The sequence below is a fragment of the Panthera pardus genome, unplaced genomic scaffold, assembly GCF_024362965.1.
Source record: "Panthera pardus isolate Hobbes unplaced genomic scaffold, ASM2436296v1 HiC_scaffold_12, whole genome shotgun sequence".
Taxonomy (NCBI): domain Eukaryota; kingdom Metazoa; phylum Chordata; class Mammalia; order Carnivora; family Felidae; genus Panthera; species Panthera pardus.
The window spans coordinates 67,007,102-67,026,934 of NW_026526677.1; the positions used below are offsets into that span (position 1 = coordinate 67,007,102).

General features: G+C 35.4%; 1 protein-coding gene across 28 annotated transcripts in view; it reads right to left on the reverse strand.

Moving 5' to 3' along the window:
• The window catches only part of DLG2 (discs large MAGUK scaffold protein 2), a 2,072,859-nt gene that overhangs the window by 636,509 nt on the left and 1,416,517 nt on the right, over positions 1-19,833 (reverse strand). For all 28 annotated transcript variants that reach the window (XM_019450186.2, XM_019450181.2, XM_019450179.2 and 25 more), the window contains one exon: positions 1,831-1,881. In XM_019450186.2, coding sequence (XP_019305731.2) covers positions 1,831-1,881 — 51 coding nt within the window. The remainder of the gene's footprint in view (positions 1-1,830; positions 1,882-19,833) is intronic.

A 19,833-nucleotide genomic window follows, 5' to 3' on the forward strand; every position in this document is an offset into this window, starting at 1 on the left:
TTTCTAACCTATAAAACCAGGGTAACAAAATGATGTCATATTTAGTGTCGGGGTGTGGGGAGAGAGAAGGGTTGACTCTGTGAGTGAGAGATCTTTGCAAACAGGGTCCTGCATTTAAGAAGGGTCACATGGCATTTAATGTTGGGCTCTTACTATCTTTTTTGATTCTTAATAATTTTTAAACAAGGGCTCCACATTTACATTTTACACTGTGCTTTGCAAATTACATAGCCAGTCCTAGGGAGAAGATTAGTGATTTAGTAGGAGAAATGTGTTCTTTTTTTTTCATTTGGGTTAATTTTCCTTAAGCCTCATTTTTCTTCATTTAGCATGTCATTAAAATTTAACCAAAGTTCATAATGGAAGTTTTAAAGAACACATCTGTCAAACACTTAACTTTTAATGTAAATTTCCTTTTGAAACCACTCATGCTCAATAAAAATTAGGCTAAGAATGAAAGATTCCCTGACTCAGGAAAGTGCATAATCAGTAAACTTAAAAGAAGATATAAATTTAAGTGCAGGTCTAGAGTCTAAATTGATACTTGAATGATAAAGCTTAGAAAAATACTTACATTTTTATTTTTTATTATAAGCAAATTATATGTTTATTGTGGAATGTGTAGGAAAAAATATAAACAAGAGGAAGAAACTAAAAATTATCCAAAATCCTTAATAAGAGTTAACATTTTGGCACATATCCTTCCAGGCTTTATGTATATTCTTATGAACACAAATTATTCATGTTCGTGCTTATAGGATTATACTTTAAACACCATTATGAAATGTAATTTTTTTTAATTTAATAAGATAACCTAGTTAGGCTTTCCATTCTTGTAGTTAAATATTCTTAAAAAATACTATTATAATGTAATTTAATATAATTTTCTATTATTTGGACATATAATAATGTATTACTAAACACTTGTCTTTTTCAATCTGCAATGTTATAAACAATACCAATATGAATATTCTTTGTGTCTTTCTGCATTCTTATAATTTCTGAGTCAAAAAGGGTGCTCATTTTAAAGCTTTTGATCCATTTGTCCAAATAGCTTTTTTTAATGGTTGTAACAATTTCCAGGCCCACTCCGTGGCAATGAGTATTAACCTTCCTTTAAAATTTTGCCAGTTGGACAGACAAAAATCAGTTAGCATCATTGTTTTCTTTGTTTATTAATAAGTTTGAACAAGTTTCATATGTTATTGGTCTTTTCTTTTTTGATGAATGTCCTATTAATGCTTTTGGTAATTTTTTTCTGGGCGGTTTTAGGCCTTCTTCTTACTGTTTTGTAAACTATCTTTATATATTAGGGTTGTTACACAGAATTTTGCTTATTTGTCAAATCCTGCCAAGGACCTAATAACAAATTTGCAGAGGTCTGAAGGATTGCTGCATTTTTTTTCCATGGCGGAGGTGGTTTTAAAATGCACTGCTTGTTTTTTTAAACTAAAAAATGCATGGTAATGGTAGTTATGAGATAGCATTACTAATGTATAAATGAAAATTTTTGTAATGTATCTAAAAATGTATAGCAAAACATTAATAATGGAAACGATAGGAAAAAGTGCTATACTAGCTCACTGAATATTTCTGTCATTCTCATTAATTTCTCCATATCTTGGCAATGCCATTTACATATGGAACATTCTGGTGATGTGGTCTGTCTCTGTGCCCTCCACTGCAAGCATTTCATTAATATTTTTGTTTTGAGTCCTGTTGGAAACTTCCAAGGTAAAATACACAATTGTGTGATTTCACAAAACAATCCATTAGGATGCAGAATGTTGAATGCAAGACTGAGGTTTTCAATTATTCGATTTTTCTTACCCTTTCCAATGTAATTTCTTCAAACTCATATTCAATTTCTGTCCCATTGACCTGTAAATAAGAAAAAAAGAAAGAATGTTAAATACATGTTGAGGGGGAGATGGCTGCATTTTTATAATGTTTGGGGTTAAGTTTCATACTGGCTAAGAATAAACCACACTTTCTTAATGTCTGTGATTTTATGTTTTCATCCAAATAAAATATAGTCTAAGGTATTATAAAATATATGAGCAGAACTACAAAAAATAATCAAAGCTTATTGCATTCCTTAGAATTTGTGATATTTACGGCAGAGGGAACAATACAAAATAGGCATTGTGAGGTTACAAAGAATAAACAACCTAGGGGCAATGTTATAGTTACAAGAAAATAATTCCCTAATACCTTTTAAAATTTCCATGAATGAGCACTAAAATACAACCTTAAAAAGTCAGTGGAGAAGGCAGTATAACCATATATCATATTTTGCCAAAGAAAAGTATTAAGAAGAACCATATCAGATAAGAAATACTTTTTTTTTTTTTTTTTTTTTTTTTTTTTTTTTTACTGGCTCAAGCTCAGGTAATTCATCCCCATTATCCTCATTATATTTATTAGGAAGCCCTGGACCATGTAATTATGTCCATATACCTTAGTAGCAACAAGAAAAAAATGAAGTAGGAAATGTGTGAAATTCCTAGTGAGAAAGTTTAACAACATCTAAACTCTTACATTGACATGAATTTACAAAGAAAAATACTTAAACATAGCAATGTATAACATATGCCTTACGCATCAACAGGTGTGTATAAACAATAGATGAAGAGTTGCTTTAAAATAACCTAACAGATATTCAATTGCCATTGTTATCACAGAGTCCTTTTCAGCCAGGCAAAAACCTCTGCATGAGAAAATTCTCGGCTGTCTGTGTCTTTTTTCTTACATGCGTCTCGGCAACATCATTAGTATTTAGGGATTGTCTAGAAAGACTAATTTTTAACTACCATGATTTTAAACCATCATTTTGGCAGGGTTTTAACCAGTTGACTTTCCTTCCTTAGAAGAGTTTAACATAGTTCTTGCAGACTGAGAGCTCTATAAAGATAAGGACCAGAAGCACTATTGGTTAACAGAGCCTGGAAAGAAAGAATTGATGAAGGGGAAAAACAAACAAACAAAAAAAAGGAGTGACAGAATGACCGACTGAACTAAGTATTAATTTATTTAATCTTATTTGTAAACACAGATATTTGTGGATTCTTTTCCATAAGGAATTTGGATGCAGTCTCATCAACTGAAGGTGTGGTTATAATCAGCAACTATAAAGAACGACAATAGACTTTACTTATGTGTGTCCACCAGCCACTTAGAGCATATTGTTGATTTTCTAATTACATGAGCTAATTGGTGAATCACATTTTACTGTGTTACTACATTATCAAACAGCCTTAAACCAAATTTGATTTTCTGGGCTTCAGCAAGTTAATGACTCATTGAAGAGGACTTGATGATGCTAGAAAGCTTTCGCAGCTTTATGGAGGTTTTTGTTCTTCATGTGCAAAAGTATAAAATAAAACTCCAGCTCCCTATATGTGTGTGTTTCCGTATTAATTCTTTTTTTGTTTGTTTTTATAACTTTCTTTAGTTGATGGAAGACAGAAAGGAAGGATGAATTAATGTGATATGTTTTAATTCTCTCAGTATGGCTCTGTGAAGCTTTTCTTTGCTTCAGTGACTTCTCTAGAGTGAAGCCCTTCACATTATCAAAGTGCTGCAAAGTGAGGAGAAAAAAAAAAAAACTTCAAAGAAAGGAAAACAAGTCTCTGATAATACAATCTAAAGGCTCAGGCTGAAAGAAATTCTGTTAGGAAGTACTTAAAAGACAAAAATCCTTTAGTGGCATAAAAGTGCCTAGTCATTCATAGTCTACCAGAATCTTTGCCTAACAATTCTGTGATCATGTATGCTGATTTTAGTTCCAACATTCACTATAGATACATATCCTAATTGCTATTCAAAAGATCCCTGGTCAGCTAGATGAACTTTTGGAGGCTTAAAGACTCTATGGGTCTTCAGTTTTCAACCCAAGAAAGTAATGTAATTTGCTTAATTCACTAGTATCCATAATGTCTTCATAAGAAGAGATGATGCCATCTAGATTGGGATGTCAACTTGCTTTTAAAAGAATACCATATGATTTCACTCATATGTGAAATCTAAAAATCAAAACAAATGAACAAACAAAAAGAAGAATGAAAGCTATAAATACAGACAATAGACTGATGGCTGCCAGAGAGAAAGGGAGGGGAAATGATGGGCCAAGTGCATGAAGGGAAGTGGGAGATACAAGCTTCCAGTTATGAAATGAATAAATTATGGGGATAAAAGGTACAGCACAGAGAATATAGTCAAAGGTATTATAATAGCACTGTATGGTGACAGATGGTAGCTACACCTGTGGCGAGCATAGCATAACAGAGTTGTTGAATTATTATGTTGTACACCTGAAACTAATGTAACATTGTGTTTCAACTATTTTCAAAAAAAGCAAAGAAACATCTTATGACTCTAACAGGATTTGGTAAAATTATAAAGGAATGAAACGTTTTTGGAAGAGCTGAGGCAGTATTTCCACCATGAATGGAGAACATTTAAGACATGTTATCATAAGAGCCAGTGTGGGGAGTTCAGGAAAGCCATTAAGAGTTGTCTATTTTCTCATCACTAGAAGAGTGTGATCTATGTTCTGCTTCAAGACCCCTGAGACAAGAAATCCCACAATTTCACTTGACAAAGACCTTGGGCTAAAGGATAGAAGGCACAACTAAGTATACTTCCATTTTAATCAGAGGTACGTAAGAAAGGGTTGTGACATTCGTGAAAATTTAGCAACTTTTCAAATGCATGCACCAATACAGTATTTTTAAATATATTTTTTTCCACATTTATTTAGAGGAGTGGTTGCTTGCTAAAGAGACAAGAAGTATAAACAGTAATTTCTCCCATCCATAATTTTATGTATTCCCAGGAAAAAACAAAACAAATGAACAAAAAACTATGCTGTGAATGGGCTTCCATTATCCTCTGGAGGAGCTTAAAGACAATTTATTGTCGGAACTTGCGTTGGTGGTCTCCCTCTCTGCCCAGTCAGTTTACCAATATATGTCTTTCAATTCATAAAACTCTTTTCCTGGAAAGAATTCTGTTACATGCGTTTTTTTGTTGTTGCTATTCTTGACCGGTAATACTTCCTGTGATATTTAAGCACCCAGGTTATGTTTTATGTACCTGATAGTTCAGGGCCTGGACAGCTACATAGATTGGGTTCTGGCATTGACCATCACTTAAAGTCTCCTCTCACCTTGAAGACTAGGAAAGTGAGAGGATTGGCACTTTTGTAGATATAGAGGGAATTTCGCTATTTTGAAAAATCTGTTTGTTTTTTTTTTCAGAGAGTTCATTTTCCTGAACCTAATGGCTCTGTGGTGACAGCTGGTAGGTTTCTACGGGGGCTAGAAAATCAAATTGATGCCACACATTGTCCTGACTGATCCGGGCATGTAGCCTTCTTGGCATCACACAGAAGAGAGTGACCCGTTCAAATTCAAACTTGGTATTTAAAGTTATAATTTCATAAACTTTGAGTGCTCTCTCACTGCCCTTTTCCCCCTTCAGTGCTACTTCAACCAACTGTCCACATGATCAGATAATTTAAATGCAGTGTTTTTTAATCTTCTGAAAAGAGGTCTAACACACATGAACTATTCCACATTTTAATGTGATTTAATTTGTATCTTAAGAAATGATTTCTCCAATTATTTTGTTCCTTGCCACATGTGTAATTTAATTAAAGCTAACAACATATTAAAATCTTGGATAAGTAAAGTTTTATACAACCCCATATCACATATTATAAAAAGTGCTTACAGAGTAATATCAAAGTGTTGGCTTCTTAAAAACTAAACATAATTCCACATAATAAAAAATACTTGAGCATGTGTCATGTGCCAAGTGCTGTGACAGGTATTGAAAAAAATAGAGATTTAAAATATGATCCCTATTCTCAATAAACACATGGTCCTTAAAGTGGCACCAAACATACTAAGGCCCCAGAGAAGTGTGATACCCAATATATGAAACATAAAGGCAGACTAGAACCACAGCTCCACTCTTGCCACATGTGAGGGCTGTTTGCTGTTTATATAGATTTTATTTCTTAGTAGGATATAATGTGATGGATGATGAACTAATTCTGCCCTTTATTAAAAGTAATTATGACATAGTAAGCAAGACTTATATCTAAGTATTATGGTTTTGCATATAAAGCTGTTGCTTTGGGAGAGGATGTGATGATCATGGAGACTAGAGCAGCTGGTTTTCATGCCCTCTTGCCATTCCCAGAGCAAGACAGAGCCCCAGTCACTCTGCTTCATCTGCAGCTGCAGCAAACATGTCACAATGCTTTATGGCTCCTTACACTTGAATCTCCTATGTACCTTCTATTATTTTCAGTAGGTAAGATCATGATTTCAAGAGTGGGGGAAGAAAAAGACACCTCTTTGAATCCTAGTTCCAGTATTAATGAGATATGTGAATATAGCCAATTTCCTTGATCTCTCTAACCCTTAATACCCCCGTGTAGAATGGTACTAACAAGTACTTCCCTAATATGATTATTGTGAATATTAACTTAGATAATTAATGTAAAATGCTTGACACATATCTTAAGTGATAAAGAAATTATAGTTAGCTATAATACCATACAATTCTCTTCATGAAGTTGTTGGGAGCAATAAGTAAGATTACACAGGTTAATGGTAGGTCTTTGGTAGGTATTCAGTAGTGAGAGCTATTTTACCTAGCTGTGGATTAATAATCTACAAGCTTCACAAGGTTTATATGATCAATTATTGAATGTTTGTTAATTTCCCCCAGTAACATAAAATATAATTTAATAAGCAAATAAACGTGTTTTCTTCTACAAAATCCACTAAAACCTTTTTTAACGTAAACATCTCTTTCCTGAACCCATCTAAGATGTACTGTCTTGAGGAGAAGAATCATCTTAGCTTTCCCTCTCAGATCAGGTCATTGTAGCCTTCACTCAGAATATTACCTGAACTGGACTTTTTTCCAATCTGTGTCTGCTCCCTCTTGCATTTTCTTTTTAACATTGTCTTGCTCAGTCTTGATCTTTACATTACTCTGCTGTTGGCATTCACTTTCCTAAGGCTTTCCCATGGTATCCCTTACAGAGCCATGTTCATTAGGATATCAATGATATCTTACTCATGATTGCATCACTGTAGCTTCTGGCATCATGCCTTATTCATAGTTGGTCTCCAGAAAACTCTAGAACCAAGTCACCTGAGAACTCTGAAAACTGAACAGTCATTGAACGCTTCTCCATCTTTAAGTAAATATAGGGAGCCCTTAACACATACTTTATTTTCCTATAAAATATGGCTTTCATTTACCTCTCTATCTCAGGAAATTTTTAATACACATGCATTGCTAATTTCTAATTTAAATACTGTACACATGAATTAAAACATAATCTGACACAACCCATTGTGTGCTGGGCATGATGATATGTCCTAGAGATACAAAGATGGATGATACATGGCTCCTGCCTCAAAGACCTCTCTCTGATAGAGGGAGATGAATACTAACATGCAACACAGTGATATGGCTGCTGTGTAGATGCCCGTAGACCGTAGCAGCAGAGGTGGCATAGAGGAGGGACCAGGCAATTGCACCTGGAGGGAATCAGAAAAGACTTCATAGAGGAGGTGGTATAAACTGAATGTGTTAACAGGTAAGTGTCATGAGAATGAATAGGGAAGAGATGGGTTTACCAAGGAAGAGGGAGCAAGATGGACCACTTCTTCAGAGTGTTCTTCTGGAGACTGCACTGTCCTCAGAGTCAAAAGACCTGTATTACAGCCTTGATTCTGTGATTTAACATGCTGAGTAACCCTGAGAAGGTCATGGTGCTTGAATTTTCTCATGCAGACAAATGATCCCTGAGGTTCCTCCCTGCTCTGACCTCCTAGCATCAGGACTTTACTCTCTAGTCATATTCCTTTCTGTCACTTTGGGCAAGGTGTACCTGACAAACTTTAATATGGGTTTTTCAATTACTCTCTACTTTGAAGATCCCAATTGGCAACCTATAATCCTACCAGCGGATTGTTGTCTGACCTCCATGTATCCTTGCCATGTCCTTTCTCCTTAACCTGTAAGGTTCCCCATCAGGGAGGAAACTAAATGGTAGTATCATCAGCTCTACTTACATCTATTCAAGACTGTTACCATCAGAACCTTCCCATTTCTTCTCCTCAAAGACCCTGAGACTTTTGGAAGAAATAAAACATAGCTTTTTCTCTTTGAAAAAGGGGGGGGGCAAGACGAAGGAGTTTTGTTCCACCTCAATCTAAAAGAAAGAACCATCTTCATCTTTTCATCACATTTGACTTTAAGTGTCTCTGCTGAATGGATGAAAAACAATCAGGTACTGAAAAAGTGAGAGTCCATCTACCAACATGGAAGCTCTAACCAGAATAAGAACATCATTAGACACAGTGGCACACAACTAAGCTGTCCATTACTTCCTTTAACTAATATTCCTTCTCCTATACGATCTCCACTGTTTCAAATTGTGCCCTCCATTTACATTAAGAGGAATTACCACATAGAAATAAAAAGCTCTGATTCTGGGATCCAAAAGACTTGAATTGTAATGCCAGTTTTGCCACTTACAAGCTGTTAGAATTCATCTTTTTTCGTGTTATACACACTTGTGTAAGTGTCAATATCGGTTAAAAACTTAGTAAGCAATTTTTTAAGCTATGTAGAGCATCTGTTTTAATCTAAGGTGTGGGCCTGGTTATTTTAGAAATACTATTCAATTATAATGAGAACAGTTTAAAAAACACATTTTGAAAAGAGGCGAATCATAGTACTTCTTACTTTTAATAAACATAGGCTGTAAAAATAATTATTGATATTCTTAGTCAAGATTCTAATTTTGGTAAGACCACCATTCCTATTAGTTACCTGAATGTATTCTATCAGTTAACCCTGTTTTCATGTTAAAACTTCTAATCTTAATTAAATTTCTGAGCTCAGTGAACTGCTAAATTATAACATCCACCAAATAGAAAAAAAATCAGTATCCTATAATATGTTCCATTCTTAAAATTTTTTTCCTTTGTTTTTGTTATCTCCTCTGCCTTTTTATTAATCTTTTATAATACAGAACTTTGAGTCTAGAAAAGTGATCTTACATTCAATAATTACTGTGTGTTTTTCATTTAATTAGAAACCACAGGTTTTTGAAAATTATTATTATTAAATACCTTATTATCTGTAAAAAAAATGTTATAAACTTTCCCGGTATTTTTGTGAAAAGAAGTTAAGGAAAATAGCTAGGGTTCTTACATTTATGAAAAGTATATATATGTGTGCATGTGTGTGTATGTGCATGCATCTATATATCCATATCCATATCCATATCTATATCTATATCTATATCTATATCTATATCTATATCTATATCTATATATCTATATATCTATATATCTATATATCTATATCTATATCTATATCATCTATATCTATAAAACATTGTCTTCTGTAATGAAGGAAATGAAGGAAAAATAGTACTTAGTAAGTTCAGAACTGGATTTACCTCTGATTTGGAAATGGCACATTTCTTCTCAGCTTTGCTCCCTTGCTTTGCACCATATGCTGAATGGAATAGCAATAGGTGATTTTAATGCTTTCACTTTGCTCCAGTTTAATGGATACTGTTTTGTTTTTGGAGGTTTAAATATCCTATAAGTTAAAACATGCTCTTTGAGAGCAGTAAATGGTGTTAAGAACACAATCGATCAATGGTTATAAAGTCATTATGATATACCAGGTTTTTGTTCCATCAGGCTCACTTTATTATCCCCATATACAAACCACTTGGTCAACTATAAGCAATGTCCAAGAGAATCAAGAGCTCAAAGCATATGCCAAATGATTTAGAGAAACAAAAAGAGAGTCCTGAACTGTAAGTTGAGACTTGACAAAGCTGATAATGTGAGCAGATAGCAAAGACTATTTTCTCTTTCTCTTAGGTATAATCCAACTATAGTAAAAGGCAGAATACCAATTCACCCAGTTCTTTATCCTCAATTTCTCTCCTCAGTCTTGCCATCTTCCATGTATTCCACCATCATACAAAAGTAGAGGATCCACAAATACTTTCCCACATTGGAATACAGTTATCTTTTCCCAGGCTTCATCCTCTCTGCTTTGCTGCAGTATTTGACACTCTGGAGTGACCACCACTTGAAACTCCCCTTTTCTTGTGTCAAGTGGTTGATATCCTTCCTGGTTTCCTCACTACTGCTCTGTCCACTCCATTTATCTCTTTGCTTTCTTTTTGCCAGATATGAGCATTTGCCAAGGTCTGTCCCTTTTGGTTACACAATCTCACTCAACTTTTATTTCCTAAGTAAATGCCCTAGTGTCACCCTAGTCTTAATAAGTTTGAGACAGGACTAATCATGCCTAATTATAATCACCATTTCCTCCAGTCTATTCTCTGTATCTTTAAGGGAATTCTCTTTTTCATATATGTCCCTTATATTTGTTATCGACACCTAACCAACATCCCATTTCAAGTCATAAACTATTACTTTCTTACGATCAACAACATAATTTCCTAAAAATATTTCTGTCTGTATCATATTTCAGTATCAATTGATTCTTCATATCCTTTGAGAGTTATCTTTCTAAAAAACAATGTTTTTATCATGTAATTATGCTGTACAAGTAGCTTTAAGTAATTTTTCTTTATCCTTAAAGAACACTTCAGAACATCCACCAGCTGTTCGCAATCTACTTTTCTAGATACAAACTTTACTTCTTATCTCTGAAAACATTTTTGAGTCAAATAATTGTGCTGAAGCTTATATAGTCATCTCTTTTCTTGATGCTTATTTATTTTGAGAGAGACAGAGTGTGCACAATGAGCAGGGAAGGGACAGAGAGAGACATGGGGAGAGAGAATCCAAGTTCTGGGCTTACAGAACAGAGCCCAATGCAAGGCTTGATCCCATGAACTGGGAGATCATGACCTGAGCCCAAACCAAGAGGTGGATGCTCAACCAACTGTGCTACCCAGGTGCCCCTGTGCTGAAGCTTCTATAAAGCAACTTTTCTCTTTGGTATCTTCATTAATGTCATATAGTACACACTAAATGTCTTTATTTTAATCTATGCTTATTAAAAGCCCAATTACTTGGGAAATATATATTTGAATGACTAAAATTTCCCAGGTACTATGGTAGTGTGTTCTTCGGTCCTAGGAATACGATAGCAAAGTACACAAAGCCTCTGCCCTCATAGAGCTACATTCTACGTGGGGATGTGGGAAGTTTCTATTACTGTCAACATAAAGCTGTTCCACAAAGTCAAAAATATTTTTCTTAACCATCTCCTGGAAATTATCACTCTAGTCTCTAAATTACCCCCTCAAAACAGCTAATAACACTAATTACTACTACTATTATCCTCCTCCACCACCACCACCACCTTCTGTTAAGTATCTACTACATGCCAGGCACTACCATAAGTTGATCTAAAAGTTAAAATAACCCTGGGAGTGAGACATTTTAATGTTAATTATAGTATTAAGGAAGACAAGTTTTTGTGGTACCTGGGTGGCTTAATCAGTTAAGTGTCAGACTCTTGATTTCAGTTCAGGTCCTGATCTTGCGGTTTGTGAGGTCAAGTCCTGTGTTGTGTCCTGCGCTAATGGTGCAGAGACTGACTGGGATATTCTCTCTCTCTCTCTCTCTCTCTCTCTTTGCCCTCCCCACCCTTTCTCTCAAAATAAATGAACAAACTTTAAAACAAAAAAGAAAGCCAAGGTTTTAAAGTTAAGTGATTTCTCCAAAGTTATACAACTGGAAATAACATGAAATGAGGACTGTCTTGTTCATCCTTCTCATCACTTAGTGATGGGAAGTATATGCTCAATACAAATTTGTTGAACAAAATTAAAGAATGAGTGCCTATAAGGAGGAAGGCAAGAATGCAAGTATCTAACACTTGAATAAAGGGAAGTCTAATAGTAAAACACTAATCCTTCTCCCTAATCATACATAACATAGTCCCTCTCATATTGTAGTTGTGGTCTTCCTCAAGGTCAGCTCCTTATATTGTATTTTATCTTTCTTGATACACAGTTCTCTTACATGAGACATTATCTTTTGTCTTTTTCTCTTGTAGCACCTATCATAATGACTTGCCATAGAGACATTCTGTGAATAGCTACTGAAGAAATAAATCAATTGAACCTTATGTTAAGGGATTTTTATTTGCTGTTAATCTTTCAAATCCCCCTGTATTCAAAAGTCCTCCTCCCAACTGCCAGTTTCCAAATGAGTGAACTGCCTTAATTTCCTTCTCATCATTTTACTTCAATTCTTGCTAACAATAAACTGTGTCCCTTTTCATCTGAATTTATATCACCTTTTCAGCAGCCTTCAAGATCAATCCATCAGTCAACAAATATTTATTGACAATCTCCACCTTCTTTTCTAGCTCGTATGATCTTTTTTTTATTCTGGTTTTAAAAGCACATCACTATCTTCACAACCTTAGAAATGAGCTATAGAGGTATATTGCCCTGCTAATTCATCTGCTATTTCATCAGGATCACATGAAGAAGTTTTTTAAGTTGTGTGGTTCTGGAAAAATGCTTTGATCTGCTTGTTACAACAAAGGTCAGATCAACCTTTCCAGATCAGATGCTAAAGAAAGCATTCTGCTACTTATTTCACCTTTCTTGAAGTACCATAGTATCGTGGCAAGGAACAAAATTAATTCTGTTTCCAACCCTTCTCTCTCGCCAGTTGACAAAATATGGAAATTTTTGTAAGGTTTCAATATGTATTTATATGTATCTTTTTTCAGATTATACTAGCAACAATATTCATCACTTACATACTGTTTCTAGATTATTTTATTGCTCCTCATAACAATTCCATTCAGGTAGATAATATTGTTACTCAATTTTGCATATGAGTAAAGAACTCAGAGATAGTAAATTATTTGCTCAAAATTGCTCAGCTAATGTTTTGTGCTTTGATTTGAATCTAGATTGTTTGGACTTTATTTTTTTTTTATTTTATTTTTTTTTTAGATTGTTTGGACTTTAAATTTAGAGCTGCTCCCACTACATTTTGCTGCACATGTATGTTATTCTTAAACATAAGAGATAGTCTACGATTGGATTGTATAAAAATTACTGATATTTAACTGTTTTGACTTACAAAATGGCAATTCTGCATGGTTCAATCTGATAGTATAAAATAACTGAGCATGATGGTTAGGAGGTAGGATTCTGGATTCAGATTGCCTGAGTTTACAACATGATTCTCCCATTCTCTAGTTACAGAAATTTGGGTAAGTTACTTAATTTCTCTGAAACTTGTCTTTATTTACAAAATGGATTATAATAGTATTGGGTGGTGTAAGGATTGAATGATATAGTTTTGTTGAGGTCTAGTGTTCAGCACCTAGTGAATCTTTAAAAAATTAACTACAATTGTTTTAAAATTTTTCCTTGGTATACCATTCGCATATTTAAATTCTGCCTATTCATCTTTCTAAGGAGAAACCAGTGTGTGCATGTGTGCATGGAGGGTGTGAGTAATGGTGGGTGGGAGATTAATGGCTAATGTTTGTAGGAATTTTATAAGAATCAACATGCAGTGTGTTCCATATTCCTACAGAAGACTTGAGTTACCTCCATTTTCTACTGTTAGATTCAATTAACTTATATCAAATACAAATCTACAGTGAAAAAAAATACAAACTATATTTTTCAAAGAAATAATAAAAGCTCAAGCTTCTTTATTATATCAGTGCTTATGAGACTATATTCTGAAGTTTAAAAAGGGTCATGCATACTAAGTTGTGGCCATGACAACAGCTAGTCATACCAGAGAGCTCTGGGCTACAAATTAGATGTACTAAATCTCTTTATCTCTGGACACCTGTCTGCCAAGCCTTTAAGTCTTTCAAGTGTGGTAGTATAAGCTCCAAAAATTTCATGATTAACCATAGATCAATCTAGTTTTAGTATCCTCTTGTAAGAGGAAGACAGATTCAAAAAGGTGTTGGCATGAACTCTCGGTCACATTAAATTTAAAAAATTCCATGAATACTTTAAGAAGAGTTAACAAATATTAATCAGACAATAAATCTTGGGTGCAAAGCATGAAGAATCAAAGTTGGTAGGTAAGGGAGAAGATGAAAAAGGAAATTAAAATCACATTTCACCATACTATCACTTTTCTTAGTGACCCTACCTAGAATGTCCTTGCTTGCCATGTCTTCTCTGTGTAATTTCTATTTATCCTTCCAAAAAGCCTTCTAAAAAACCTTCCATGATTCTTCTCCCTTTCCATGAATCTAATGCCACACAATCAGCAGCTTTGCTGCCACTGGAGAGGGCCAACTTCATTTGGAGCAGCACATATGAAAACCTCATGCTCAGAGATGTTGAACATGATAGTGACTTTGGTGGTAAATATCAGGAAAACTGAACACTGCAGTAGCCCACGGTAGCAATACTGGCTGTTGAAAAATACAGACTATCTAGACTAGCTAGAAATTTAACAGGGGAACTTGTGGAATTAGTCATGACAGGTCTTGATAGTTCTAACATATCACTGCCAAACTGGAAAACTGAGTGAATGTGCAAGGTCATTCATAAACTCTGTAGAAACTGAAGAAAATCCCAGTCATCTGCATATTCCTGGCTGAATGTGAGACCTTCACATATACAGAGGAGTTATAAAGGTCTACTGAAAAATAAAAGTTCAGACAGATTTGTATATTGCTTGGATTTGAACACATTTCCCAACCCACATGCAAATCCACTGGCAACTGTGCCTCCTTGACACAAAGTGTTTAAATATAACCCCTGACCAAAACTTGACTCACCAGTAAGCTATGCTGATCTAGAGTCAATTGTAGGAAGCCAGGAATGAATGAAAGGAAGGAAGGAAGGAAGGAAGGAAGGAAGGAAGGAAGGAAGGAAGGAAGAAAGAAAGAAAGAAAGAAAGAAAGAAAGAAAAAGAAAACTAAGAAAATTCAAGAGAAACATCAGAAGCTTAACAATTCAGGGAAGACAGGCTCCACGATCAAGCCCGGATACATGATTAAATGTACACACACACACACAAAAAATAAATAAAGAGAAACAAGAATTTGAGATAGGGGGACAGGAGGGAATAATTCCAAATTAATAGTCATTTTAACATATTATCATATGGCTTATTTTCAAAAAGAAATTATATAAAATCCAGAGAAAGAAAAATATGACCATACACTAGAAAAAAAGTGGTAAACAGAAGATGTATCTGAGGGATCTCAGAGTTTGGAATTAGCAGAAAAAACTTCAAAGAGGAAGCTGAGCTCTCCCTGTCCCATGTTTACAACTAGATATCCTACACATCCAATTCAGTAAGCCAGAGAGAGACCTGAGGACTGACTGAACAAGTTGCAAAACTAAATATATATAAGAAGCTGCATCTAAAAGACTGTAATGGTCAGAAAGGTGGAGGGAGGCTGCCTGCAGGAAGGAGGAAGCTGCATGCAGGGAAAGAACAGAGAAACAGGCCCTCATACCAGGGAGCTCACATGAGCAAGATTAATCCCCATAATGTTTGGTTTTAAAAACCAGAAAGGCTGGGGCACTTGGGTAGCTAAGTCGGTTAAGTGACCGACTTTGGTTCAGGTCATGATCTCATGGTTTGTGGGTTCAAGCCCCACATCGGGCTCTGTGCTATCAGCCCAGAGCCTGGAGCCTGCTCTTGATTCTGTGTCCCCCTCTCTGCCCCTCCCATGCTCAAGCTCTGTCTCTTTCTCTCTCTCAAAAATAAATAAACATTAAAAAAAAAATTAAAAACCAAAGGGGCTGAATTCTGTGAATTTTTAAAACCAGTGGACTTAGAGCCTGGACCTTTAAACATCATTTGACTCAGAACTGGGTGAGCCTAGAGGGTGAGTGATGGCTGGGTTGACACCTTAAAGAGACTGCAGCCTGCATGGGAAGACAATATAAAAATGGCAGTTTGCACAATGTGTGTGTGTGTGTGTGTGTGTGTGTGTGTGTGTGTGTGTGGAGAAACAGCACACAGATCTATTCATACTGATTTTGGAGTGTGTTGGGAGACCTCTCCAAAAACAAAACAGCTGAAAGTTACCATGTTCTCCCCCACCCTCACCATAAACAGAGCCACCTGCAAGAAGTGGGGCTGCACAGACACTTGTTATACCCTGCTAGTAGTGCACCTTCCCTATGAGTTCTCCTGAGGATTCACCCACTCCAAGCCTGTCAGCCTTGGCCCTGGGCTCAGAGCAAATTTGGTTAACACACCCACTCCGCCCAGCTGTCAGGTGCATGGTTACAACCATGTGCCATAACCGGCCACACCCCTCCAGACACTGAGGCACTCCATGCTCAGCCTTGCACCTCTGAATGCCTGCCAACAGGAGTGCTTTGGAGATCTGTCATAGGACTAATTGAACAGCATCAATTTTGCTAACACTACTGCCCTGCTCCCAAGTTTCCCCACAGGCATGCCCCCTCAGAACTGGCCTGCCTGTGTCCCACTAACACCACAGAAAGTAAGCACAGCCCATGACAGGCAGAGAGTTCGTGCAGACAAATGCACCAAAAAGAAAAGTGACTCAGACACAACAGCAGAATGTAAAGAACACACATAGGATATTCTCCTGAAGTGCCAAGTTCTGGAAAACAGGGAGCACTGGATTGCAGGGTACTCCAGGACCTCTTGTTCATAAAGTCAGTACTTTCAAGAGCAGAAGACATACCTCATTTTCTTAACACAAAGAACGAGACACAGAGAGGCAGACAAAATGAGACAGAGAAATTTATTCCAAATGAAAAAAGGACAAAGCCATAGCCAGAGATCTAAGTGAAACAGATGTAAGTTACATGACTGCTAGAGAATTTAAAGAAACAGTCATAAGGATACTCACTGGACTTGAGAAAAGAGTATAAGACAAAGTGAGAACCTTAACATAGAGATAAGGAATAACAGCAGAGATAAAGGGTGAAATAAATGAAATAAGAAACATGCTTGATGGAATGAACAGCAGGATGGAAGAAGCAGAAGAAGAAATTAGTAACCTAGAAGACAGAGTAATGAAACTTAATGAAGTTGAACAAAAGAGAGAAAAAAGAATTATGCAAAACAAGAATAGACATGGCAAACTCCATGATTCCATATTAGAGGAGTCTCAAAAGAAGAAGAGAGAGAAAAGGGGGAAGAAAATTTATCTGAAGAAATAAAAGCTGAAAACTTCCCTAATCTGTGGAAAGGAAACAGATATCCAGATCCAGGAGGCACAGAGAACTCCCATCAAAAGCAACAAAAGCAAACCCACACCAAGATATATTGTATTTAAATTGGCAAAATATAGTGATAAATAAAAAATCTTAAAAGCAGTAAGACAATATAAGTCCTTAATTTACAAGGGAAAACCCATAAGGTGAGCAGGAAATTTTTCAGCAGAAACTTTGCAAGCCAGAAGTGAGTGGCATGATATATTCAGAGTGCTGGATGGGAAAAATCTGCAGCCAAGAATATTCTATCCAGCAAGGCTGTCATTCAGAATAGAAGGAAAGATAGTTTCCTGATGAACAAAAACTAAAGGAGTTCATGACCACTAAACCAGCTCTGCAAGAAATATTAAAAGGGACTCTTTGAGTGGAAGAGAGAGACCAAAAGTAATAGTATAAAAGTAGTAAACACAAAAGCAGTAAAAATGAACATTTTTGTAAAAGATTAGTCAAAGAATTCAACAAAAAAGGATATAAAATATAATAACAGATACCAAAAATGTGGTAGGGAGAGGAAAAAATTGGGTTCAAACTTAAATGACTACCAACTTAATATAGACTGCTATATGCAGGGGAGGTTATATATAAATCTAATGGTAACCATATATCAAAAACTACTAATAAATATGCAAAGAATAAGGAGGAAGAAATGCAAATATGTCACTAAACAAAACAGCAAGACATTAAACAGAGAAAGACAAGAAAGAATCAGAGAAAGTCTTCAGAAACAAACACAGAACAAGTTTTAAAATGGCAATAAATACATATCTATCAAATAATAACTTTGAATGTATAAGGACTAAATGCTCCAATCAAAAGACATCAGTGAAAGAATATATACAAAAAAGACCAATCTATATGTTGCCTACAAGAGATTCATTTTAGATCTAAAGATACCTACAAATTAAAAGTGAGGGGATGGAGAAATGTCTATCACGCAAATGTATCTCAAAAGAAATTTAGAGTAGTAATACTTATATAGGAAAAATGGACTTTCAAACAAAGATGGTAGTAAGAGACAAAGAAAAAACACTATATAATAAAGGAGACAATCCAAAAAGAAGATATCATAATTTAAAATATTTATGCACCCAACATAGGACCACCCAAATACATAAAACACATAATAACAAACATAAAGGAACTAAGGTATAATAACACAATGATAGTTAGGGACTTTAACACCCCACTTACATCAATGGACAGATATCTAAACAGAAAATCAATAAGGAAACAATGGTTTTGAATGACACACTGGAAGAGATGGATTTACAGATATATTCAGAATATTCCATTCTAAAATAGAAGAAGACACATTCTTTTCAAGTGCACAGGGAACTTATCCAGAATAGATTATATATTAGCCCTTAAAACAAGCCTCAAGAAACTGAAGAAGATCAAACTCATAGAATGCATTTCTGAACACAACACTTTGAAACTAGAAGTCAACCAAAACAAAAAAAATCTGGAAAGACCACAAATGCATGGGTGATAAATAACATGCTACTAAACAGTGAATGGGTCAACCAGAAATAAAGGAAGAAATATGAAAGTACATGAAAACAAAATACATGAAAATACAAAGTACATGAAAATAAAAACACAATGATCCAAAACCTGTTGGATGCAGCAAAGCAGTCCTAAGAGGGAAGCTATTCACAATACAGACCTACCTCAAGAAGAAAAATCTCAAATAAACAACCTAACCTATACCAAAAAGAGCAAGAAAAATAACGACAAACAAAACCTAAAACCAGAAGAAGGAGGGAAATAATAAAATTAGAGCAGAAATAGATGATGTAGAAACTAAAAATACAATAGAACACATCAATGAAACCAGGAGCTGATCCTTTGAAAAACTCAATAACATTGATAAATCTCTATCCAGACTTATTAAAAGAGATAGAGAGAGAAAGAGAGAGGAGAGAGAGAGAGGTAGGTGCTGGGTGGCTCAGTCAGTTAAGATCTGACTCTTGATCTCAGCTCAGATGTTGATCTCAGGGTCATGTGTTCAAGCCCTTCATTGGGCTCTGTATTGGGTGTGGAGCCTACTTCAAACAGAGAGAGAGAGAGACAGATAAAAGAGATGAGAGGGATGAAAGGGATGAGAGAGAGAGAGAGAGAGAGACGGAGAGAGAGAGAGAGAGAGAGAAAGGACTCAAATAAATAAAATCACAAATAAGAGAGAAATAACCAACACCACAGACATACAAACCATTCTCAGAGAATGTTGTGAAAAAATATATGTCAATAAAGTGGAAAATCTAGAAGAAATGGATAGTTTCCTAGAAACAAGCTAGCAAAACGGAAACAGGAAGAAATAGAAAATTTGGACAGACTGATGACCAGCAAAGAAAATGAATCAGTAAAAACTCCCAATTAACAAAAGTCAAGGACCAGATGGCTTCACAGGTGAATTCTACCAAACATTTAAAGAAGAGTTATACCTATTCTTCTCAAACTATTCCAAAACATAGAAGTGGAAGTTAAACTTCCAAATTCATCCTATGAGGCCAGCATTATCCTGATACCAAAACCAGATAAAGACACCAATAAAAAAAGAACTATAGGCCAATATCCCT